At 42.9% G+C, this 26,830-nt stretch overlaps 1 protein-coding gene across 2 annotated transcripts in view; it reads left to right on the top strand.

Annotated features, from left to right (window-relative positions):
• KNDC1 (kinase non-catalytic C-lobe domain containing 1) overlaps positions 1-26,830 on the top strand; it is a 125,618-nt gene that overhangs the window by 66,715 nt on the left and 32,073 nt on the right. For both annotated transcript variants that reach the window (XM_075000429.1, XM_075000428.1), the window contains 8 exons: positions 220-378; positions 725-802; positions 7,789-7,882; positions 8,075-8,237; positions 8,340-9,202; positions 9,287-9,431; positions 15,151-15,242; positions 18,051-18,445. In XM_075000429.1, the coding sequence (XP_074856530.1) occupies positions 220-378; positions 725-802; positions 7,789-7,882; positions 8,075-8,237; positions 8,340-9,202; positions 9,287-9,431; positions 15,151-15,242; positions 18,051-18,445 (1,989 nt within the window). The remainder of the gene's footprint in view (positions 1-219; positions 379-724; positions 803-7,788; positions 7,883-8,074; positions 8,238-8,339; positions 9,203-9,286; positions 9,432-15,150; positions 15,243-18,050; positions 18,446-26,830) is intronic.

Below are 26,830 nucleotides of genomic sequence, written 5' to 3'. Positions count from 1 at the left end.
AATCCTCTTGCCTATATTAAGAGGAAGAATAAGTCAACTAATGAGTATTGACCCTGGCTTGGAAAATCAGCTGCTGTCTTTAGGTGTAGCAGCTACTTCCTGTAATGAGCTAGGGTGTACAACAACATATTTGAAGACAGGAAGCAGTCAGTTCTTTGGAAGTTAGTCTATTTCTTCTGCTGTCGTTGCCCCTGTGTTATATATTTGCTTTTTCAACAGGTTTGTATTTATTGTGTTGCTGCAATTTTGTGGACAGCAGCCAAATACAATTATCCATCTGATCACAAACTAGTGTTGCCAAGGAAACTAAAGACTCTTCTTCTGGATATGGCAAAAAGAAACTCTGAAGAAAGGCCTTCTTTAGCTGATGCAATTAAGGTGACTTTATAATGATGCAGTTTTATAATATTAAGTGTTCAGTCAAATCAAGAAACCTATTTAATAATGAAATTGAATATCAAAATATTAATTATTTTTGTTATGGTCCAATAGCTCATTAAATGGTAACCAATCACTTTTCTGGTACTGTGCTTTAAAGGTGCTTTGGTGATTAATGAGTGTGTTATAATCAATACTGAAGTTGTCAGCCAGATAGTTGGAACAAGTTAATAAAACTTTCTGAATTAGATTTACAAAAGTTTAATACTTATCTTCACAGTGCTCTTCTATTAACTTTTTAATTTAGCAGAAATTTCTCTTAATCCAAAATGTTTAATATTTTTAGATATGCAGTAGTTATCTACTTGAACAAAGTATCGACAGCAAAAAGGTTCTGGCATTGTTGAGTATATCTACCTTCAAGGTAGGAGTCATTTTTTCAGTGTATTACATTTTTCCAGTTATTTCTATACAGAGTGTTCTACAAGTTTAACCTCTCTAGTCTGGAACCCTGGGGACCTAATTGGTGCCGAATGAGAGGATTTTCCAGACCATTGTTATCAATATTGTCTACTGCATTATCAGCACTTCCACTGCTAGTGGGAATCTTAGAAGACAGTCTTAGAAGGAGTAGATTAGTACATTTAGTCACCGTAAATAACAGCACAGAACACTGAGACCCAGGACTGGTGGCTGTGAACATACTTTATGGAACCATGGAAAACTTGGCCACATCCATAACAAGTGGTCAACTGGCTAACTAAAATCATGCCTGATAACAGATGTTACCAGATAAGAGAGTGCCAGATTAGACAGGTGCAATCTGTGGTAAAATTTTTGATGGCCATGTAATTCTTTTGTTCTTTCTAATTTGTAAATTCTTGTAAATGATTAGGTGTTTACTCCAATTGGGACATTGTTAATATAAAATATTTGGGTATTGCTAAGAATGTGTATTCTTCATTCAATATAAAATTAGATCTGAAAATTGTATTCTGTTTTTTGAAAGCTTGCCTGATTTCTGATGCCTGCCTGTAATTATATATTCTAGCAGCTATGTTTAAGTTGACTGTATGTGAATAATTGACTTCCAGATTTTCTGTGTCTTCAAAGCATTGTTGTTAAAATCCATTTTAAATAGAAAACAGCTTGCCAGATAGTTGGATATTCTGATTTAAGGCTAGAACATTGGAGAAGTCTAACTGTAGAAGCCCTAAAACCCAGTCTGAGAGAGCACTTTTTTATGCTTCTGTCATAGCTGTCACAAAAGAGCAATGACTTTGTATTGATTAAAAATATTTTGAGCCACTGAAGTACAGCAGTGCCTCAGACTTAGCATAAATTGTAAAAAGTTGCTAATTCAAGTAAAGAGTGTGGTGAAACAAATATAAAGCTTCTCTTCTCTTTTTTGGTGCCTGTCTTCAGACTTAAGTGCTCCCCCTCTTCCTTTGCATACCAGTACAAGAAGCATTTGATCTGAGTACTAAAAATACTGGAATCCCAAAGCACTTTTAGGTACTCTAAAACTAGTCCAGAAAAGGATGGGGAACCCTAGGCCCACAGTCTAAATCAGGATGGGAACCACAGTTTGCCTGGATCTGGATTCTAAGCCTGGGGGCTCCCCTCCCCAGTATCTGGCTTACCACAGCATGGGAGGCATGGAACCCTGAGCCTTCCAGGTCAGACTCAGGCAACCCATGGTCTGGATCTGGCCCATGGGCTCTGCTGGGAGGAGGGAGCAGGAAATGGCTCCTGTGCAGTGCAGCTCATGTTGCTTGCCCCCTAGCTTGGGCAGGGAGAGGGTGAGTGGCAGCAGCAGCTGCTTGGAAGCTTTATCGCATTGCTCTGATTGGCCAGAATTCCAGCCAATCAGGGCAGTGGAGAGAAGTGGCTGGGAGCAGCATGAGATTGCACAGAGCCATGCGCAGCCCTGGGATACTGCATAAATTAAGTGCCCCTCCATCACCCAGGCCCCTTGCCACCAAACAGCTCCTGCACCCTCCCTCCCACCAAAACTCTGCACCGCATCTCAACTGGCCCTCCAATGACTGTCACCCCTCCCTTGTTTGCATCTGATCCCTGAAAATAATACAGGGGACACTGAAAAGCATGAAGAAAGAATAGATAGTAAAGTAAATTTTTGAAAAGAGAGAGTAGCTGAAGGGCGGAGGGGTTTTGGGCTTCCAATTCACTATACAACTTCTGTACACAGTCTGTGTTCTCAACTGGCCCTCCACTGACTGTCTCCCCCTCCTCCTCCCCCTTTTGATTGCATCTGTTCCCTAAAAATAATTTCTCTGTCTCTCTCTTGGTGGTCACGCAATAATGAGTAGGATGTCTTCATGTCCCCGTCCCATTTGTGAGTCCATTGATGGCTGATCAGCCCAATTCTGGAGCTGCAGATCTTATCACAGAAGAGGCAGGTGCTAGTACATGTTGGAGGGGTGTGAGGCAGTTTTTGATGCTCTTTTCTTCTCCTCCTCCTCTCTTCACCTACATTGCGGTGGCAACCTCTCAAATTGTGCCATACCCTCATGGATTACCATTCTTCACTGGAACTGGTCTTGGGCGAGGTTCTCCCAAGTGTTGACACTGATGCTGCACTTTTTCATGTGTGCCTTCAGCTTGTCCTTATATCGCTTCCACTGGCCCCCAACACTGCTCTGTCCCTCCTCCAATTTGAAAAACAGAAACTGTTTGGGAGGCGCTGATCAGGCATCTGAACCATTTGACCAGTGCAACGAAGTTGTTGATGAACGATAATGGCTTCAGTGCTGGTCATGTTTGTGCACCTATCCTCCCAAGAGATACTTAGGATTCTCCTGTGGCAGCATTGAGGATATTGATCAAGTGCCCTCAAATGACGCTTGTATGTTGTCTAGGTTTCACATACATATACAAGGAGCTTTGTCTTGGGATAGATGTCCTGGTTCTTAAAGATACTTTGTCTCAGGCAGGTGGAAGCAGAGCTTGCACAGCTCACACAGTGCTGGATTTCCACATCAGTGTCAACTTTAGCAGAAAGATAACTTCCAAGGTATAGGAAGTGTTCCAGATTTTCCCACAGTTCTCCATTGACTTCAATAGCAGGTGCATGAGATTTACCCATCAGCAAGGGTTGGTGGAGCATCTTGGTCTTTATGATGTTCAGCGTCAGGCCAAGATTCTCGTATGCTTCAGCAAAGGCACTTAAGATGGGCTGAAGGGCAGTGGGAGAAAGAGCAACAACTATATTGTCATCTGCATACTGGAACTACATGATCAAGGTTGTGTAGGTCTTGCTTTTAGCCTTCAGTTTGCAGAGATTGAAAAGCTTCCTGTTCATTCTACAAACAGTCTTCTCACCATCCGGAAGCTTGTCATCAATGAGGTGAAAGGTCACGGCAATTAAGATACAGAACAATGATGGGGCAATGACGCAGCCTTGCTTAACTCTCATTTTGACCTCAAAGGGGTTGCTTTGGGATCTGTTGTTGCTCAATACTTCGGCAGTCATGTTGTCATGAAGCAGCCTTAAAATGCTAATGAATTTTTTGGGGCAGCTGATCTTTGAGAGAGTGGTCCAAAGGGTGCTACAATTGACTGAGTTGAATGTTTTTGTCAGGTTGATGAAACTTTTATATGTAAGGCTTGGTTGTACTCACAGCATTTTTCTTGCAGTTGCTGGGCAGTGAAGATCATGCCTGCTGTTGCTCAGAATGGTCAGAAGCCACACTAGGATTCTGAGAGAATTTCTTCTGAGAATGGCAGGAGTTAGTCTGCAAGGATTTGAGCTAAGATTTTCCCTGCTGTTGCCAGCAGGGAGATGCCATAATAATTTCCACAGTCTGACGTATTGCCCTTCTTGAAAAGACTGATGATCAGTGTGTCTCTGAAATCTTGTGGCATCTGCTCCCTATCCCAGATCTTAAGAATTGGGAGGTAGAGCTGTTTTTGGAGATCTGGCCCACCTTCTTTGAAGATTTCAGTGGGGATTTCATCTAACCTTGTTGCCGTGTTGCACTTCATTGCTTTGATGGCAGCTTGGACCTCACTCAGGATAGGAAGTTTTGCAAGATCATCTCTAGGCAGTTGCTGAGGGATTTGGTCAAGGGATTCTAGGACTCCGGTGGAGGGTGGTTCAATAGCACATTGTAGTGCTCTCTCCAGCAAGAAGCAATGGCTTCATTGTCTTTCAAGAGTTGGCTACCGTCCTTTGATCTCAGAGGATTGATTCCATGGTTTCTTGGTCCATAAACAGCTTTGGTAGCATTGAAGAAACCTCTTGTATCTTTGATGTCTGTGAGATGCTGGAGTTCTTGCGCCTTCTTAGTCCACTGGTTTTTCAGAGTCCTTGTTTTACGTTGCACTTCTGCTTTGGCCTGGGCATGTGTTTCTCTCTTCTTCGTGCAGTTGATGTTGCTTTGCCAGGCCCTAAATGCTTTCTTTTTTGTTTCCTTTTTGCTTCAATCCAGCATTCAATTTCCACACCGTTCTCATGAAACCAGTCTTGATGCTTCCTCGTGGTAGCCAATGGTTTCTCCATAAACTCCAGTGATGGCATTTTTCAACCGACACCAATGTTCTTCCACATCTTCAGGGTATACTCTCAGCAGCTTCCTTTGGAGTGCTATCTGGAAATCACTTTGTCTGATGGGGTCCTTCAAGCCTTGTGCACTGATCTTTCATCAGATCTGTTTCCTGTGACTTCTCCATTTGATGACAATCCTAATTGCCATTGTGGATCGAATAAGGTGGTGATCAGTCCAGTAGTCATCAGCACTAGTCATTGCACATGTGAGAAGGACATTATGCCAGTCCCAAGTGCGGATGATGACATAGTCTATGAGGTGCTGGTGCTTCAACTGAGGATGTTGCCATGAGGTCTTAAATTTTGTTTATTTGGCAGAACAGGGTGTTCGTTATGACTAGCTCGTGTTCCGCACATTTTGTAAGGATGAGCACTCCATTGGAGTTGCTGTTGCCAATGCCCTCATTGCCAATGGTAGTCTGCCAGAGAGCCTCATCTCTTCCAATCCTGGCACTGAAATCCCCCAAGAGAATAATCCTGTCTTCTTTGGGTATGTCTTCCAGGACTGTGTCTATTTGGGTGTAAAACTTCTCCTTCACTTCATCTTTGGTGTCTAGAGCTGGTGCGTAAGCACTGATGACAGTTGCCTTTTGGTTTTTGGCAAGCTTCAAGCGGAGAGTCATGAGACACCCATTGATGCCAACAGGGACTTCAGATAGGATCTTTGCCAGTTCATTTTTGATGGCAAATCCTATTCCATAAATTTGTTTTTCTTCTTTTGTGGTCCCTTTCTCAAAAAAATGTGTACCCTCCACCTTCTTCTCTTAGCTGTTCTTATAGTCTACGTGTGTCTGCCAGGGCAGCAATATTGATGTTGAAATCATTGCACCTTGCAGGCAATAATTGCCATGCATCTTTTGGGTTGCTCAGTGTCTGGGTTGTCCATTAGAGTCTGAATATTCCATGTTCCAAAGTTTACTGTTCGATTTTCAGCACGTGGAGGTGAACCCACTGGATGTGGTTATCCAGTCAGGGGGACCGAGTTGGACTATGTTTAAGGAAACTTTTTCTAACCTCCTCCCCATGTGGGGTGAGCAGAGTGGATCCTAAATAGGGCTGCTTAGTGGTGGATGCAGCAGCCGTACTATTCTACCACTTAGATCCTCAAAACAGAACGACTGATACATACATCCACCTACATACATTGTGTACATGCTGGTTCATGACTAAAAGCTTCCATGCTTCACAGTCCTGCTCCCGTTGCCATTGGCCAGTCACTGTAGGGCTTAAGTTTAGGAGAATAGTTCACAGACGAAGATACCTGTGTGTGATTTCTCTTAACATGAGGGGACTGTTGCACTGCAGCCCCCACACAGTTCTTGGCAGATAGAAAACTCACACCCAGTGACATGGAATCAACCATAACTGGAAGTCTCCTGTCTGCTGCAGCCTTGATCCACCTTCACAGCCGTTGTAGCATTGCACTTGCTATCCTCCGCCTGTTCTTCCATTGAGGACTTTCAGGGTTGTTCTTTGTCTGGACCCTTCCCCTTGATCTTGCCACCCTGGGTGACCCTTCTGGGAGCACGAGACTCCTTGCAGTATCGCTCTTTGATTCATTGGAATGCACAAGCCCACTCACCATGACAAGGTGACAATCCATAGAGTAGGCCAGAAAGTAATACAGGGACAATGAAAAGTATGAAGAAAGAGTAGATAGTAAAGTAAGTTTTTGAAAAAGGAGAGTTGCTGAGGGGAGAGTTTTTGGGTTCCCAGTTCACTGTACAGCTTCTGTGCACAGTCTGTGTTCTCAACTGGCTGTCCACTGACTGTTCCCCTCACCCCACCCCAACTGCCTTGATTGCATCTGATCCCTGAAAACAATGCAGGGACAATGAAAAGCATGAAGAAAGAGTAGATAGTAAAGGTTTTGAAATAAGAGAATTTCTGAGAGAGGGGTTTTAGCTTTCCAGTCCATTGTACAGCTTCTGTGCACAGTCCTTACTCTTAACTGGCCCTCCACCCACCCTTCCCTTCATGAAGGGGTCCAAAGTTAGAAGGAGGATAGAAAAGGCTAGAAAAGAGAGATTTTTTTGGCTCCCTCTTCACTACACAGGCATTGCCTGGGTGGAGGATGGGGCTCACCAAATTTGATTGCTGTTGTGAGGTGGTCTGGTATCTGGGAGGTTGAATGGCCAGTTGACATGGTCTCCAAAAAAATTTTTTTTGGCTATAGAGTGCCGGGTCTGTGGCTCAAGGGCTGCTTGAACCATTCTCCCCAGGTGGCAGCCACGCCCACAATTCATAGAAACCAGGGGAGACTTCCCCGCTGCAACAGCTAGCTCCTCTGGGTCCTTGTTGGGGAAGGAGGACTGGGGGGGTTTCAGTAGGTGGCCAGTTGAGGTAGTCCCCCCCCCAGATGTCTGCAAGCCCTCAAAAATCTTAGCCGCTGGGGGCAACTTCCCACAGTGGCAGCCAAGTCCCAAAAATCTTAGCCACTTGGGCGGGGGGGGGATCACCCTCACCAGTAGCAGAAAGGCCCTGAAAGTATTTTTGGTGGAGGCCCTCTGGACGGCTGCAAACCCCCCAAAATCTTAGCCACTGAGGGGAATAACTACTAATATGACTGTCATGGGGCATGAGTGTAGAATGCTGACAACAGAGATTTCAAACACTCAGTATTCTTGAATTTATTTTAAGTGTTCAGTTGGTATGACCTTTCTACAAACAGCTCTACTAATCAGGGGAGTTCTGCATCCCTTTCACTCCCAAATGGTTATGCAATTACAAGTATGAAAAACAATGAAACACTCTGTTAAAGATAATACTAGTAATAACTTGCTGAGGACTGTTAAGATACTTGCATTGTTCAAATTATGGATCTCACTTTTTACTCTTAGGCTTTCAAGGAAGAAGTAAGCTCTTTTCAAGGTAATGTTTCTTCTGAGTTAAAAAATCAAAGAAACAAAATGAATGCGTCACAGTCTATTCTAGGTAAGTAATCAAGTTATAACATGGTTATTCCTTTGTTCCAGAGTTGCCATTTATGTTATTGCTTGAGACTTGCCAAGTAACATGCAACACAACTGTGAAATAATATCTTTTATTTAAAGAAAGTATTTACTTTGTCTTTTATATATTACAGTCACTGCTTGCCTTTTGAGCTAATCCTGTTTGTCTTTCCAGGATTTGTGCCTATTACTAGTGAAAGTAGACTTAAAGCAGTTAAAGGACCTGTGCCTTGTCAAACTTCTTTAAACAGCAAGACATGTACATTGCCTGTTGCGTTCACCTCTTCTGCAACTCACTTTAAGCCTATTATACTTCAGCAAAACATGGAGGTAACAAAGTATGTATGACCTAATGCAGCGTAAGTTAAAATAGAAACTTCACACTTCATTCTAACATAGTGGTCCTTATGAAATGCTTTCCTTTTCTTTCCCCCCCCCAGAGGGACACACGCTTCTACTTCTGAGCTACTTGATAGATATGTAAAAAAAGAAATGCATATGGATGACAGTAACAAATCAGTATTTGTAGCTGATATTGAAAACCATACTCCAGAAGAAGTTATAGCTGCACCTGAGACACCCAAGCATGATTTAGAAATACAAAACCATTCATCCCAAATACTTTCAAAAGAGCAAAGTCCAAGCCATATGGATACATCCACAGTGGAATTGCCATCCCCATCTGATTCCTTATGCAGTTTACAAGAAAAGAATGCTTTATCTGCAATTTGTTCAAGCATCTCAGCTTGTTCTACACCACAGCAGCCACCTCTTATAAATGACTTCCCTCTCAAACAGGACCCAGAGACAAGAGTGTCAACACTTGTGCAAGTGCAGCTAGCTATATCAGAGCAAATACCAAATAAACCTCTTAAGTCAAAAATTGCTTATGATTGCTATAGTCATTTGCCTGTACTCCTTTCAAGTTCATTAGCAAATTATAATACCGACACAAGAATACAAAACAAATCCTCCCTTTGCCAACTGCAGAGTTATGAACCCACTAAGGTACAGACCAAACATGATAAAATGAAAGCCAAAATTGGTAGTTTATCGTTACCTTCACCTAATGAAATTATTCAAACCAGCTTTCTTGAAAATAAAAAATGTAATACTGAAGTAAGGAGCAGCTCGCCTTTACCAGGAGACACAACACGTTCATCAGTGAATCAAAACACATCTTTTCCCTTCGACGTAGAAATTTTATCCCAGCAAAGTGAGATACAGAAAGCAGTGAATCTTATACAAGAAGAGTTTGCATTTGATGGCTATCTGGAAAATGGTGTTGAAGTTCTTGCTATGGGTAAGTAGATACTTATTTTTGTATATAAATATTTTCTTAGATAGAAGAAAACTCCTAATAATCACATTTTATTTTTTTAACAAGGTAACTATATTTTCAAATTAAAGGATCTTAAGTTTGACATTTTCTGTGATGCAGTCACTGAGAAGTTTTGTGACCTTTATTGGGATGAAAAATTACTAGAGAATCTTTACAAGGCAGTAAATGGGAAAACCACTTCACATGCAGGGTAAGTCTTACTTCCATTCCTCATATATGAGATCTCATTTAATGCTTCTTCTGAGTCCAAAGACCGCTAGCTTGTCTTATGTATAAGCTCAAAGCTGGGAAGAATACATCCTCTCTCCACTTACACTTTTACTTGCTGTCCTTTGCTTCTTTTCTCATGGTGTATAATAATCTTCTCCCAGTTTATAAGATTTTTCATGTCTCTCCCCACATCAGACACAACAACTATCTATCTGAACACAGGGAGTTGCATTAGATGACTCCTCAAGGTCCCCTCCAGCCCTATATTTTTATGATTCTATAAATGCTGTCATGCATCAGGGTATATTTGAGCAGATGCTTAACTTCAAGGATTTTCTTCAGAGTTTTGCTGGAATGTTTCTAACCTAAACTGTCCTTCATCTCTTCTCTTACATTGCTGCAGAATTTCTGTATAGTGCGCTGTGACCTAAAAACTTTCTCTCTTCTCGTAAATTGATTTAAGTGGCCCTTAGAGCACTCAGTGCTTCTGTTTGAAAGATTCTGTACAGTCAAAATTCAATTGTATTGTACCTTATGTGCAACTTGGTCATTTTACTTTACTTATGTGCATTTTTATTTGCAAGCTCAAACTTTTCATTAAGTTCAGGTACAAAATTGCCTGGCTTCTCCCTCTTGTTACAGGCAGAAGAAATCAATGCAACAGTGCCTAGGCTGCTCTGCACAACCTTTTGTAGTTTGCAGCAGACTGTAAACTGAGAAAACACTGTACTGATATGTACCCTTTGGTGGTGTTTCATCTCTGGTCAGTCTAAAAACAGTGCAATAATCTGTGCTTGCTGCAGTTTGTAGAAGAGACATATTTGTAAATAATCTTGAGTATTACTATAGGCAACGTTTATTGTGTTCAGATCAATAATGCCTTTTCCTCGTCCCAGAATTTTGTGATCCATGCCTCAGGTCTGGACGTTTGATCAGGAAGTTTACATACTTTTGTATCTGGACACTAGAACCTGGCATCCTTAAAAGACTTCTAGTTCTGAAACAGAAAGTGAGAGAGGGAGGGAGGATTGGAAGGCATCCAGATTTGAGGTTACTAAAACATGCTGGTCTGATTGGTCACTTGGGCCTGGGTTTTCAAAGGCATCTTATGTAACTAGGCACCTAGAAATGGTTGAAAATCTTTAAGAATTATGTTCCAAATTCTCATGGTGCCTTCGCAAATCCCAGCCTTGAATGTTGTGAAAGCAACCTACTCAGCCGTTATGACTGAATGTTTGATGTATCTGTATCAGTCATCCTCACATGAAGTGTTGGTGGGATGTGCAAGGTCTTTAAAGAGCAGGGAGAAAGAGAAAAAGACAGGGATCATCTTGTTCGCACAATAGAAAAAGATAAGCTCAAATTTTGGACCACAGTGGAGAACTGCTGACGCTCTCTTCCTGAGGCGCTGTTTTGCCAGTGAAAGACCTTGTAGCCAACCAGGCTCGGGTTCCCCAGAGACGAGGCTGCACCCAGAAGGAGAGTGCTATATTTGGTTTATTGAAAGCGCGTGACACCCGCGACGGGAGCCCCGGAGACGCCGCAGTCACCCATGGGGGGAAACCCGACGCGCCGGAGCTTCGCTCGGGGAAAGGCTCTGTAACAGGCCTCCTAACACTAGCTGATAAAGCTGAGCTCATTAACATAAGATTGCCTAACATTGCCTATGCATTTCTTATCACTATCTCTTGTGGCCTACTGCCAGCGTAGCCTTGAAATCTTGGCAAGCGCGGCTTATTCTGCAGCTGTTCCCATGGCAGTTTGCAGCTTTCACCTTGCACAGACTGGTCTGTTTAGATTCTCCTGAGGATTCACAGAGGGGTCGATCTGCTCTCATGAGACCGTTACAAACTCTTCTCGCACCCTACACTCCTCCCCGCGACCCCTTTGTGAACGCCGAGGCTAGCAGGAATCAAGTGAGGTGGTTGATGCTCTTCTGGCAACACAGTGTGCACCTGTGGAACAGACTTGACAACAGCATATGAGAGCAGTGAAAGCAAAGTTAAAAATAATGGTTCCCAGGAGAAGGGTGTGTGGAACAGTAAGTGTGGGGGCTCCCAAGCGCATGCACTGCTGTAAGTAGTGTTTCCACTTGAAGTGGGTAGCTGCTTGGGCCATGCCCATATGTGCACGCTCAGAGGTATCCGTGACCCACCCCATCCCTTGCTGACACTCAGACAGAGAACAATTAGACAGGAAGGCAGATGGGAATTATGGTCTAATCCAGAAAGTTCAAACCAGTTACTTCTACCCCCACCAGCTTGGCTAGGAGGACGGGACAGAAGGGCCCAGCCTAACCTTGGAGCTTCCTCGCACGTGATGGCTTCCACTCCGAGGAATTACAAGCAAGACACCCAGTTCCATGACAGTTCAAACCGGTTACCTCTACCCACACCAGCTTGGCTAGGAGGACGGGACAGAAGGGCCCAGCCTAACCTTGGAGCTTCCTCGCACGCGATGGCTTCCACTCCGAGGAATTACAAGCAAGACACTCAGTTCCACCCTCCCAGCACCCGGGACGACAAGGTTGTCAAGGACTCAAATTCCAGCAAGCCTCATCCTATTACAGGGTACGATAACAAAACCAGAACCAGAACCAGAACTTCCAGATTCCTTATCCAGGTAGGGGCTTACCCTATCGCAGCATGAACCCCAGGGGCCGCGGCGAAGGTAGGAGTGGACGTTGCTGTCATCAAACCAGACTGGTCCCCACTGGAAGATGTTGCTCTTGTCCCACCAATCATTCAGGTTCAGAGGGACAAACTCAATTCCCAATCTGGCAGAGGAGTTCAGCAGGATACACATCCAGCAATCCGTGGCACCAGCAGTGGAGACGATAGACTGGATGGCATTCCTGAGGAGATGCTTAGGTGTGGCAGAGGTCAGCGAGGTAGTCAGGAAGATGACAAGGAGTTGAGGTGCCATGCTGTCATCTGGGTTGAAGGTAGCTGTACCGGCGTCATGCCTACCACCTCCTGCAACTCCGGACAGTCCGCTGGGGCCGCCCAACAGGCCACCATCCGCGCTACCAGCCCCCATCACTCCGTCGAGGGCTATCCTGTTATGCGCTGCAGGGACAGTGCTGGCTTCCCTGCCTCCCCCGCTTTCGACCAAAAAGGCATCGTACCTGGAGAACCCTGCTCGCTGCGCCAATTGTAGCCAACCAGGCTCGGGTTCCCCAGAGACGAGGCTGCACCCAGAAGGAGAGTGCTATATTTGGTTTATTGAAAGCGCGTGACACCCGCGACGGGAGCCCCGGAGACGCCGCAGTCACCCATGGGGGGAAACCCGACGCGCCGGAGCTTCGCTCGGGGAAAGGCTCTGTAACAGGCCTCCTAACACTAGCTGATAAAGCTGAGCTCATTAACATAAGATTGCCTAACATTGCCTATGCATTTCTTATCACTATCTCTTGTGGCCTACTGCCAGCGTAGCCTTGAAATCTTGGCAAGCGCGGCTTATTCTGCAGCTGTTCCCATGGCAGTTTGCAGCTTTCACCTTGCACAGACTGGTCTGTTTAGATTCTCCTGAGGATTCACAGAGGGGTCGATCTGCTCTCATGAGACCGTTACAAACTCTTCTCGCACCCTACAGACCTCCAGCTGCTTAGAGCAATGCTGAGGCCTCCTGTAAGTGATGTTACCTTTTCCAATACATTTTAGTGGATTTCATAATTGAATTTTATGGTGCGGTCCTCCTTTGTGATGAGAGTGATGACATATCTTTTGGAAAAAAGATTGAGGGGGAACATGACAGCAGTTTTCAGGTATCTAAAAGGGTGTCATAAGAAGGAGGGAGAGAACTTGTTCTTCTTCGCCTCTGAGGATAGAACAAAAAGCAAGGGGCTTAAACTGAAGCAAGGGAGGTTTAGGTTGAACATTAGGAAAAAGTTCCTAACTGTCAGGGTGGTCAAACACTGGAATAAATTGCCTAGGGAGATTGTAGAATCTCCATCTCTGGAAATATTTAAGAACAGGTTAGATGAATGTCTATCAGGGATGGTCAAGACAGTACTTGGTCCTGCCATGAGAGCAGGAGGCTGGACTTGATGACCTCTCAAGGTCCCTTCCAGTCCTAGCTTTCTATATCCTAGTGTACAATAATTTTTCATATAACAGCTCTAATATACTAGTTTTCAATTTATTCCTTAGATGATCTCATTTCTGTGCCTTCTGTAACTGCTAGGCAGCTGGTCCAACCATGCATTAGCCATACCTTAGCAGCTCACCAGAAAGCAAAACTGAAATTCTCTCCTAGGTGAATTGCTAAAAGGCATGCAGATGCCACCACCAGTGCATTAAGCTGTTGTGGCAAGCTGAGAGTGGGGAGGCAGATGAATAAAGGAAGGTGGAGGCAGGTAAAATAGAATCTTCCATGTCTGTCTTTCAGACCTTGTTGGAAAAGGAGAGCAAGTAGCAGAAAGTTACAGAGAGCAAAATAACAGAACCCTGAGAGGGGATAGAGAATATGAATAGAAGGAAGAAAAAGAAAGTATATGATAAGAACTGAATGTCTGTGTGGTGGATGTTAAAATGAATAAAACCAGACAAAGCTATGTGGTATTAAATAGAAAATACACTGGAGGATTGAAGGAAGAGTGTGTGTGTGTGTGTGCGCGCGCGCAAAGCTATGTGGTATTAAATAGAAAATACACTGGAGGATTGAAGGAAGAGAGAGAGAGAGAGAGAGAGAGTGTGTGTGTGTGTGTGTGTGTGTGTGTGTGTAGGGTTCCTTTAAGAAAACAGTTTTGTTCATCTCAACATTATGTTTAACCTAAACAGGAATGGCTTCGAGTCAGACTGATGCCCAAAGCATGACACTGCGATGCAGATTGAATTCTAAGTGGAGGTCTGCATTCAGACAGTTTGCCATTCAGCACTGTACTTTATTTAAACACAATGGCTATGTCTACACTAGCCACAAACTTCAAAATTGCCATGCAAATGGTCATTTCGAAGTTTACTAATGAAGCACTGAAATACATATTCAGCGCCTTGTTAGCATGCGGGCAGCTGCGGCACTTCGAAATTGATGCGGCTTGCCGCTGTGCGGCTCGTCCAGGCGGGGCTCCTTTTCGAAAGGACCCCAGCCACTTCAAGGTCCCCTTATTCCTATTTGAAGTAGCTGGGGTCCTTTCGAAAAGGAGCCCTGCCTGAATGAGCCGCGTCAATTTCGAAGTGCCGCGGCCACCCGCATGCTAACGAGGCGCTGAATATGTATTTCAGTGCTTCATTAGTAAACTTTGAAAAGACCATTTGAATGGCCATTTCAAAGTTTTGGCTAGTGTAGACACAGCCAATCTGATGGTTTTGGGTGTGCCTTAAATATTGAGTCTGTTCTGGTCTGGCTATGGTCTGAGGAAGTGGGTCTGTCCCACGAAAGCTCACCCAATAAACCATTTTGCTAGTCTTTAAAGTGCTACTTGACTGCTTTTTGTTTTGTTGAACATTGTGCAATACAGTGGATTGTGATTATACCTTACCCAGTTTATTTTAATCTCTCTAAAGCCTTTAAAGACCTTGTTTAGAAAATAAAGTCTAAAAATTACATAGGTCTGCATCACGCAGTAGATTACTGTTACAGAGTTCTAGTGCACGTAGTGGTTTGATGTATAATCTCTCATTTTTATACTTTTTTTCTTGACATCCGTATTTAAAAGAATGAAATGCTAATTGTTCCCTGTCCCACTTTATTTTCAGCTTAACTGAAACAGATGGTTCAAAATGTGGCAATGTGTTCCACTGCTTGAAGAGATCTGACAGCGTTGTGGTTAGCATTGAAGAGACAATGGGTGAGAGAAAAACTTGTGGGACACCACCAGTCACTAGAGCCTGTAGGTATTGGTGTTTATACTGTGCCTGCAGGACAACACTTGCCTTTGAACTTGTGGAAAAGCAAACTACAACATCTCTAAAAATGTGCATTATATGATGGCATGCTGCAGGGCTCTTGTCTACAATATCTAGCTGACATCACACCTAATGTCATTTAGTGGGTTACCAGATTAATTTCATTACTTACCGAAGCATGTTATGAATGTTGAAAAACCACTATGTGATTTGTATGTTTGTTATTTTAATAGGTCTTTCACTGCTATGCTTTGATGAGGCAAGGAATCTGTTACTACGAATTAGAACAGTTTCACTGAACCAGTTCAACTACATGTGTCAAGTTAGGTCCAATGAGAGCTGAGAACCTTAGGAAATGCTTGTCATTCCTTATGAGCTACTGCAGCAGTTGAGGATTAATTGGGAAGTTGACTAGTGCTGGTTCTTTTCTAAAGTCTGTGCTTCTGTTACTGCCTTGTCTGTTCAACATGGCTTATTAGAATTAAACTTGTGCTGAATAGTAAAATAAGTGGCCTCACGTGGTACTTTTCCGTTAAAAAACAGTTTGTATGAGGCAATCTAGGTTTTTTGTGAATAATTTAAAACCAGTGCTTCCTAATCTATCTAATTTTAAATGACCATTTTTACACTTTTGGTAAAGGGCTGCATTCATGAAAATACTAGTTAGAAAGCAAATATGTAAACTTACAGAGAAGAGCTACAGACAGTGTGATACTGAGGGCTGACTCCTTTTATTGCGGGGTACCATTCACAGATTTGCCTGACACCTGACCCTCCTCTTCCACCTCTCAGGTGTCGTCACCTCTGTGAGCTGCCCGACTCCATCCCCAAATCCATGGGTCCTACACCCTACAGCTCAAGATCAGATTGAATGGCATTGTGACTAGGCACACTGGATCGTAGTGGCACTGCAACACCCCACCACCCATCATGACTGAGGGGAAGATGTGCAAACTTTGAGTCAGTGATGTTGCAACCTGGCATAGGGGTTTGCAGCACCACTCAGGATTGGCCGAGCCAAAATATGGTCAAACTGTGGTGGCCTGGGTGCTCCTATTACTAAAGGAAGTGTCCTAAACTCAAGTGTTTATGGAACTATTTTTGGGGTTCATCATCCATTTTCATGCTTCCGGTGACTGTCTTTAGCCCATGAATATACTGAATTGACTTTCTGAGAGACTGTTGGTCTGTTGCCTCACTCCCACAAACTTCATTCTTCATAGCCTCAAGATGTCAAACCTCCCAGGCTTCAGTATGACTAAATCTTCCAGACACTGGCTACGTCTACACTAGCCCCTTCCTTTAGGAAGGGGAATGGTAATGAGCAAGTTGGGAAGATGCTAATGAGGTGCTGCCATGAATATGCAGTGCCTCATTAGCATAATTGTGGCCATGTGCAATTCGACAGCGCTGCTTTCAAATTGCTTTTCTAATTGCAAACCAAATAGGAAAAAGGGGCTTTCGAAGTCCGGGGGATCCTTTCAGAAGGCCCCCGTCTACATGTACAGTGTGCGATTTGAAAGCGGCGCTTTCGAATCTCATGCAGCGGCTGTTATGCTAATGAGGTGCTGCATATTCATGGCAGCGCCTCATTAGTGTCTTCCCAACTCACTCATTACCATGCCCCTTCTGAAAGGAAGGGGCTGGTGTAGATGTGGCCACTTTGTGTAACTGCATACTGTGATTGCAAAGCACCCACAAACTAATCCCTTTCCAAACTGAGGTGATTTTTCGTGTGTGGCCAAAGATTGCTTGAGTGTGGTTAACAAGAGTTAAACTCTGCTTTCATTTTAATGACAAAGATTCAGTTATACGTTCACACTTCTGTGGAGTCGTAAACATCAAGGCCTTTTGTACTTGGCTCAGGATGAGTATGTACAATGTGCCAGGTTTTTGGTACAGTGCAATTGGCTCTGAAGCTGGTATATCTGGGTCCCAGAGGATTATTCAGGCATATGTGGGCCCAAGAGTATAGTGCTAATATAAACTCTCTTATTCACTTCCATTCCACTCTGCCCTATAAGAGGAAGGAGGAGTGTGACCAAACAATGACTGTCATTTCAGTCTCTTGGGGCTGTTATGGGATAAGATAGAAAAGTTTGAACATAAGTTAGGGGACTGGTTCCAGTGTTCAACATCAATAAACATCTGCTGAGTGCTATAGTAAGTCTGGTAGCCCAAAGTCGTCTTTGCCAACTTTCTCTGTGTGCCATTTGACTCTAGCTGAGGACCTGTCCTACTATGAATTGCCTGTTTGTCCTTTGTAAAGCACGTTGAGACTTGCAGATTAAAAAAGCATTATGTAGAAGATAGCACTTATTTATTCGTGGGCGCGTGTTTATATGTGTACAGTCTCTGTCCGAAGCTATATATTTTAGCGCTTCTGTACATATTCAGCATGCATCTTTATTGCGTTTCACTGAAACTCTTGAACTGAGGTTTAATACTTCTAGACTTTGGCAATGTTGTTGACCTTGGGCATTTTAAAGTGTAGTTACATAATGTTAGTCATATGCCCTTTAAACTTATGGGTCATTTGTTTTTGTCACTCTGTTTTCCGGTGAAGTGCTAGTACTGTTGGATTACTAAAATATCTGACGATGGTTGTCATGACAACTGACAGTGGCACAGTTACAGGGCTTAGGTGGCTTGACAACTGTTTTTCATATGCCTGGTCTTTGAATCTTTACAAAAAACAGCAATTTGATATGCTACTATGTGTGACTTTTGTTTTTTGTTCTCCTTTAAAGGTAAAGAGGCACAGGTGACCTCTGGCACCGAGGCAATGCCCACTACAGATATATCATTGGCTGAAGTGGATTTGGATGAGCTTCCACTAGATAGTTTTGAAAAAGAATTAAAGCTTCAGAAGTTTATATTAAGAACAGAAAAAAGGGGAAGTTTTTTACAAAGTAATGATTGTCTCAGTCCTAACTTCATAGAAGAGAATATAGGACAAGAAGAGGAAAGACCTGAAAATAATTACCCCATCTCCCCCAGCTTATCTGATTTTCATGGTTGTAGTCCTGGTTGGAGCAGTGCATTCTATGGAGGTGAATGCTTTAGTGCAGAAGTTCACAGTTATGTGAAAAAACTTGGAAAGCAGGAAGTAAATGAGTCACAAAATATAGAGTCTAAAAGAATGGTAAGAATTTTGATTTATGAACATTTAAGATGTATTGTAAATTATATTAAGGTAGGATATTTAAAAATAAAACCAAGAGGTGATGCTTCTCTTTTGCTTCAAAATGTTAATTTACCATACACTCCTTTTTGTCCAATTAAGCTTGTTGCATACAACATAAGGTTAAAGTATTTTACAGCAGAAGATTATCTATTTAATTTAATCAGATATGGTAGTTCAGTACCTTTCTGGAGAAATGGCGTATTTAGTTTCAAAGTGAAATCTTGTATAAACTGGCAAAAGTAGATTGATATAACTGTATGCCAAGTAAAAGAAAAGCAGGGAAATCACATTATTCTTCTCCTTCCTCAGTATTAATGTGAGTGGTTTCTTTATTCCAAATTTTAATTTTTTATAAAAGCTGAATAATTTTGTATTGAAGTCTGATAAGATTAATGTATGTTATATATACTTGTTTGAATTTATTGTATGCAGATTATTAATGACTTTACTTGCATATTTATAAATTTGCAAATTAACAAGCATCAGCATATGATCAACACATCCTGCCAAAGGAAATGGTATGGGCAGGACATGGGCAGGAGATTCCAGAAGACTGGAAAAGGGAAATATAGTGCCCATCTATACAAAGGGAAATAAAAATAACCTAGGAAACTACAGGCCAGTCAGCTTAACTTCTGTGCAGGAAAGATAATGGATCAGGTAATTAAAGAAATCATCTGCAAGCTGGTAAGGTGATAGGGAACAGCCAGCATGGATTTGTAAAGAACAAATCATGTCAAACCAATCTGATAGCTTTCTTTGATAGGATAACGAGCCTTGTGGTTAGGGGAGAAGTGGTAGATGTGGTATACCTAGACTTCAGTAAAGCATTTGATGTGGTCTCGCATGATATTCTTATAAAAACTCTAGGCAAATACAATTTAGATGAGGCTACTATAAGGTGGGTGCATAACTGGCTGGATAACCATACTCAGAAAGTAGTTCTTAATGGTTCTCAATCCTGCTGGAAAAGTATAACAAGTGGGGTTCCGCAGGGATCTGTTTTAGGACTGGTTCTGTTCAATGTCTTCATCAATGATTTAGATATTGGCATAGAAAGTACGCTTATTATGTTTGCAGATGATACCAAGCTGGGAGGGATTGCAACTGCTTTGGAGGATAGGGTCATAATTCAAAATGATCTGGATCAATTGGAGAAATGGTCTGAGGTAAACAGGATGAAGTTTAATAAGGACAAATGCAAAGTGCTCCACTTGGGAAGGAACAATCAGTTTCACACACACAGAATGAGTATAACAGAAAGGGATCTAGGGATTATAGTGGACCACAAGCTAAATATGAGTCAACAGTGTGATGCTGTTGCACAAAAGCAAACATGATTCTGGGATGCATTAACAGGTGTGTTGTGAACAAGACATGAGAAGTCATTCTTCTGCTCTACTCTGCACTGGTTAGGCCTCAGCTGGAATATTGTGTCCAGTTCTGGGCACTGCAGTTCAAGAAAGATGTGGAGAAATTAGAGAGGGTCCACAATAGAGCAAGAAGAATGATTAAAGGTCTAGAGAATGTGACTTATGAAGAAAGGCTGAAAGAATTGGGCTTGTTTAGTTTGGAAAAGAGAAGATTGAGGGGCAGCATGATAGCAGTTTTCAGGTATCTAAAAGGGTGTCATAAGGAGGAGAGAGAAAACTTGTTCTTTTTGGCCTCTGAGGATAGAACAAAAGGCAATGGACTTAAACTGCAGCAAGGGAGGTTTAGGTTGGACATTAGGAAAAAGTTCCTAACTGTCAGGGTGGTCAAACAGTGGAATAAATTGCCAAGGGAGGTTGTGAAATCTCCATGGCTGGGGATATTTAAGAACAGGTTAGATAGATGTCTATCAGGGATGGTTTAGACAGTACTTGGTCCTGTCTATTCTATGATTCTATGGAGTGATAGGAACCTTTGGCAACAGTGGCTGGAAGAGAGCTGGTGTCTATCTACAAGTAGCTTGATGAATTGCCAAAGGGAAAGGTGGATGGGTGCTGAGGTGTCTGGAGTTGCTGGAGGATGGTTACCTTGGCCTGGCATTGGCTTCTTAGGTGGGGTGGATGAGGTTGGTGGTGCTAGTGTGAGTATTCAGGGGAGGGTAAGGAGGCTGGTGGGACAGCTGGAGAGTGGGTGGTTGCTGCCAAACAAGTACAAGCAACACTTCTATACTTTGTCATTTCTTACCCATATATATCCCAGTTTGTTTCTGCCTTTTTTGGCATTGAGACTTCCTAGGGAAATTTTTTGAAAAATTTACATTGCGGACCCTTTCAGATAAGGAATAATGTAACATGGTGTGTTGTGATAGCTACTAGGTCAGATTTAGTTCTAGTGAGTGTTCTAGCACAGGGGTCTGCAGAGTGGCACCTGAGCCAATTTTCATTGGCATGTGGGCAGGAGCTCAACCCTGTCCCTCCTCCCCATGCAGCCGGGAGCTTGCTCAAAGTTATGCCACTTGTGGATTAACAAAAGACCAGCTGATGCTACCAACCATCATGTAAATGATAAAGTTCTGCATCTTTATTTATTAATGATGCTGTTGTAAGTAGGACTATTAGTGACTTTAAAAAGCATCACTGGCACTCAGACCATAAATAGAGGTCAAGAGATCAAATTTCCACACTCTGAAATAAATAGATAATTGGAGATACACATCTAGAACTGGAAGGAACCTCAGAAGGTCATCTAGTCCAGTCCCCCTGCTCTCTTGGCAGGACAAAGCACCCTCCCTGATATTTATTTGCCGCAATCCCTAAATGGCCTCCTCAAGGATTGAGCTCACAGCCTGAGTTTAGCAGGCTAATGCTGAAACCACTGAGCCATCCCTCCCCTGCCGACACTTGTTCTAGTAACTTCTTGTTCAGTATGAATTGCTTTGAATGAACTGCAAAAGAAACATCCATTTTTCAAAGTAATGCACATATATTTTAAGATAATACATTCAATCAGATAATACTTATATTTAGGAGGTCTCTAATATTTTTAAAAATATAAAATCTTAGATATAAAGTTCAAAAAGACTCCTTTTAAGTCTCTGATGTCTTTCTATTTCTTCTGTTTTTTTAAATGTTTTGTTATTAATACGCAACAGGATATTGGATTAAAGCTTCAAGCAGCTTTCAGTCTAGTGCCTTTTTACCCCTTAATGCCATGCTGTGCCAGCAGAATGATTGATTAATAGCTGCTGCATTGACTTTCTGTGAAGCCTGGCATCTTCCAGGGGTTGCTAAATAAGAGCCTAAAAAGTTGGCTCTAAATAGAAAATTATTAATTTTACTTCAGATCAAAGAGGGATCTTTCTTGAAATGCTGACTTTCTCTGTGCTTTGACGTGTGAGGCACGTCAATGTCAGAAAATTCACCATTACAGTCCTTATAGATAAAGTTGCTGAAATTGCTACTGAGGTTGAGTTTTATAAATGTAAAACATTGGGCTAAAAGTTAGAGCTATACTTCCTCTATATCTTTTCACATGTTTGTGAGTTATATCAGTAGTCAGGTGTGTGTGATACAGGTTGCACCTCCCTTGTCCAGTACCCTCGGGACCTGAGCAGTATTGGACCAGCGATTTTGCTGGATGAGGGATGGTCAATGCACTCGGGGCACCCCTTCTGTGTCCCAGCCCCTTTTCAGACTTCCCACTGGCTCCATGGCCTGCAGCTTCCCAGCTGGCTTCCCCTGCAGTTCCCTGTCTGCTCTTGACTCCATGTCCCCACAGTTCCTCAGCTCCCCGGGTGGCTCCCAGCCCTCTGGTCACCCAGCTGTTTCCTTGGAAGTTCCCCAACCTGCAGCTTCCCAGCCCCATGGCTCCCTGGCTGGCTTCCGGCCCACAGTTCCCTGGCCAGCTTCCTGCCAGCTCTTTGGCTTCCCTAGCCATCAGGCCCACTGGAAGGGGCTCGCTGGGAGCTCCAGCAAGGTCTCTTTCCTCAGCCCCACGCTCCAGCAGGGGCTTAACACTCCCTCCCTCTCCCGCCACAGCCTGGGTTTTAGCAGAACCAGTGGGGACTCCAGCTCTGGCCTGGGCCAGGCTGCCAGCCGCTGTTATGGCCTCAGCCCTGGTGCCACTGATGCAGGTCCTGCAACATCTGTTGTCATGCCAGACGATGGATGTTGCCAGACAAGAGAATTCCAGATTTAAGAGGTTGAATCTGTACTGAATTTTGAATCAATCATTGCAAATGTTTAAGCCTATCCAACAGTTACATTTCACAGTCAAAAAAGATAATGTAACATAAACAACTGAATAATATAATTTCAGTAACAGCTACTGATGGGGAGCTGCTCCTTCCTTATTGTGGGCAGTGTGAATTTTGCTTTTAAAATTCAGAGATTTGTGAGCTGCTTTTTCTGACCACTCTTGGAGCAGTATTAGAGTTCAGATTCTTCATTGTGATACTACCTTTTTATCTCAGGACATCTAAAAACATTGTTTCTATCATCTGAAAATTTTAAGATCAGATTCTTTGATTTAAGCATTGGTGTATATTACCATGGAGGCTATGTTGTTTAGAAAATAAGTGTAAATGGGAAAAATGTAGTGTAATTTGGCATTACACACATGCAAAATGGATATAACTCATTAGTAGTGAGCTAAAATGCGGGAAGTGTGGTGCTATCACTCCAGCCCCAATGCCCACCCCCTGACATTCCTGTGTGCTCTGCCAGGGGGCCCCGCCTCACAATCTGAGAACCATTGTGTTACAGTGAATTAACTATTTATGCTAAATAATCTGTTCCACCTTGTATCGTGCTAGACCTGAAGAAGAGTTCAGGGTAGCCTGAAAGCATGTCTTTCCATCAACAGAAGTTGTTTTAATTAAAAGAGATGACTTCACCTATTTTGTGTCTCTAGATGATTAAATGAGTGAACTTGCTTGTGTAGTATTAAATGAGGATATTCACATAACTGACATCACGGAAACTTCGTGGGAGATTGATAATGGAACACGGTAATACCAGGATGCAAAATAAATGGGAATGATAGAGTAGGTCATGCTGGCTGGAGAGTAGCACTGCGTGTGATAGAAATAGTGAAATGCAGTAAAATCTTAAATGAATTAAATTCTACCACAGGCTCTCCATGGATAGAAATATGATTCTTGAATAACGTGTATGGTATAACAGTAGGCATATACTGCTGACCAGTTGACCAGGATGGTGATTGTGATTAGAAAGGCTACAAAAATAGAAACTCTGATGATAATGGGGGATCTCAAGTGTCCCAGTATTGACTGGATAGGTGTTCCCTCAGGATGGGATTCAGCCAGCAGATATCTAGGCACTATTAATGCACCGGGGCCATCCTATTAGGGTGCAGGACAGGGAGTGCAGGTCCTGGACATCCTCCTCTGCCGCAGCCTTGCCTCTTTCTGCTCCACCCCCATTCAACCCTTTTCCAAACTCCCTTCCACAAGTGATTTGGCACATGGGAACAGTGGGGGCTTGGGGCCAATACCAGGGGTCAGTCCCATGCTGCAGTTACTGGCAGTGAAGGCAAGCAGAACAATCTGGTCCCAGTCTGCTCCACTCTGTCAGTTCTCAGACTCCTTGCTCTGCTTCCCACCACTGGTGAATGTGGGGGCAGAGCCAACTCTTCCCCTAAATCCCCTCCCCTGAGTGACATGATTGGGAACTGTGGGAGCTGAACAGGCTGAGGCCAGGTCACTCTGCTTCCCATTGCCACTGGTGAGTGTAGAGGCAGGCTTCACCCCCACTGCCTGTGCCAGCTCCTCCACTAGAGTTGCCCGGGCCATCCTGGGCCCTGCAGGACTCCCAAAACACAGGGCCCAGTGCAGCTGCCCCAAACCATTCTCTGGATGAAGACAGCTCTGCTTAGAACCCACAAGGTGGAGAAGCAATTCTTGAGTCATCCTAAATGGAGCACTGGGTCTGATCTGAGAGGTGAGAGCATGGTAGAACTGCACAGAGAAAACAAACAACATTTAATTAAATTTACCATACCAGGCAGGGGAAAAATAAGAGAGAAACCCACCACAGTAGCCTTTAACTTGAAAAGAGGAACTATACAAAAGTGAAGTAGCTAGTTACATAGAAACTAAAAGGAATAATGTCAAGAGTGAAATGTCTGCAACTGCGTGGAAACTGTGAGAAACACCAAACTCTGCTCAAACTAAATCTGTATATGAAATTTTTAAAAGATATCAGTATGAGGACCAAAAATTGGCCATTATAGCTAAACAGAGTGAAAAAGGTTGTTAGGTCTAGATGAGCTCTCACCTGATTTCTAGCTGGAGGAGTGAGCTGCGAGGAAAAGAATTCAAGAGTAGACTGTGTTTGCATAAGCCAACCTACTCTGGTGGGTGCACAGCAGAGGAAATTGCTCTGCCAAAATGATCAGTTTTGGATGGTATTGGGTTACCAGTCACTCTAGATATTGAACATGGCCCTTGTTGCAGCTGATTTCATCTTATAGAAGTGGTAGAAAGGGAGAAAAAGAGATCCTCTGAAAGCTGCAAGTCAAATACTTATGAGGAAAATAGGAGCATAAACAGGAGCAAGTCAAGTGTAAAAATATAAGTAGGCAGGCCTAAAAGGAATTTGAAGCAAAACTAGCAAAAGTTGCTGCCAAACACACCACTAGATGATAAAGATGCTAAAGAGCACTCAAGATGAGACCTTTGCAGGTAAACTAAAAGAAGTCTGTTCACTTGTCTTTTCTTCAGAAAGTGTGAAGGAGATTCTCACACCTGAGCCATTCTTTTTAGGTGACAGATCTGAAGAATTGTCCAGAATGAGATGCAATAACGGTGGTTTTGGAACAAATTGATAAATTAAATAGTGATAAATCACCAGGACCAGGTGGCATTCGCTCAAGAGTTTGAAGGCACTCAGATGTGAAATTGTAAAACTGCTAACTGATATGTAACCTAGTGCTTTATCAGCCTCTGGAAGAACTAATGTAATGCCTTTTTTTAAAGGTTGAAGAGTGATCCTGGCAATTACAGCTAATAAACTAATGTCAATGCTGAACAAATTGGTTGAAACTATGGTAAAGAACAGAATGGTCAGACATATAGATGAACATGATATGATGGGGAAGAGTTAATGCTGCTTTGCTGAAGAGAAATTGTGCCTGTCCAATCCATTAGATTTATTTGATAGAATCAACAAACATGTGGACTACTTCTATCCAGTTGATATAGTGTACTCAGACTTTCAAAAAATCTTTGATGAGGTCCTCCACCAGTGTATCTTGAGCAAAGCAAGGAAACATGGAATATAAGCAAGGTTCTCTCTTGGATCAGTAAAAGATGCAAATGGTAGGAATAAGTGGTCAGTTTTTACAATAGAGAGAAGCAAATAGAGTCCCCCAGGTTTCTACTGTGAGATCTGCGCTGTTCAGCGTATTTGGATATGATCTGGAACAGGTTATGAAGAATGAGATGGCAAAACTAATTAATCAAGATAGCTAATTCCAAAACTGAAGTGCTACAATGGGATGTCTCAAAACAGCGTTAACTGGTCAGTATGGGAGATTAAATTCAGAGCTGATAAATGCAAAGTAATACACAATCTAATACATAATCCAAATTATACTTACAGAATAATGGGGTCTAAATTAGTAGTGTTCAAGAAAGAGATCTTGGAATAATCATGCATAGTTCTCTGAAAATATCTGCTGAAGATGCATCTGCAATCAAAAAAGTTAACAATATTAGGAACCAGAATGAAAGAGATAGATGAGAGGAAATATAATGTCACTGTATAAATCTGTGGTACATCCACCTCTTGAATACTTGAGTCACAGGTTTGGTTGACACAGCTCAAAAAAGAGTTGTATTGTATTGTAGGTAGTCTGTTGTGTCCGATGATGACATCTTGAGCTTGCACAGGCTCATTGGTTGTGGACTTGCATGTGGCTGAGAAGACCAAGCTTTGAATGGCATGGGCGTTCACAGTGGGGGCAAAGGAATTGTCTGGCTCTGTTGGTGTGGCTGCTGCTGTTGCTTTCTTCCTCTCTCAAGCATCAATGAGGCGTACGCATCACTGCTCTTCAAAGTTGTCAGACGTGTGTCATACGAGAGCACACCAGCCTGTTCAGTCTTTTGCATGCTGCGCTAGCTGATCTGGTTTTAAACCAGCATGAGCGATATTGGCCTTCATGCAGTCTTTATATCTCTTGCAAGGCCTACCTTGATTCCTTTTGCCCTGGGATAGTTCACCGTAGAGGAGCTGCTCAGAGATTCTTGACTCCTCCATTCGTATGATGTGCCCTGTCCAGCGCAGCTGGGCTTTCGCAGTCATGGTTTTGATGCTCGTGGTTCCTGCTTTGTCCAGGAATTCCAGGTTTGTAACTCTGTCCTGTCATCAAAAGTGCAGTATTGACCTCAGG

Source organism: Carettochelys insculpta, chromosome 7 (assembly GCF_033958435.1).
Source record: "Carettochelys insculpta isolate YL-2023 chromosome 7, ASM3395843v1, whole genome shotgun sequence".
In the NCBI taxonomy this organism is placed as follows: Eukaryota; Metazoa; Chordata; order Testudines; family Carettochelyidae; genus Carettochelys; species Carettochelys insculpta.
This window is presented reverse-complemented; position numbering and strand designations above follow the sequence as displayed.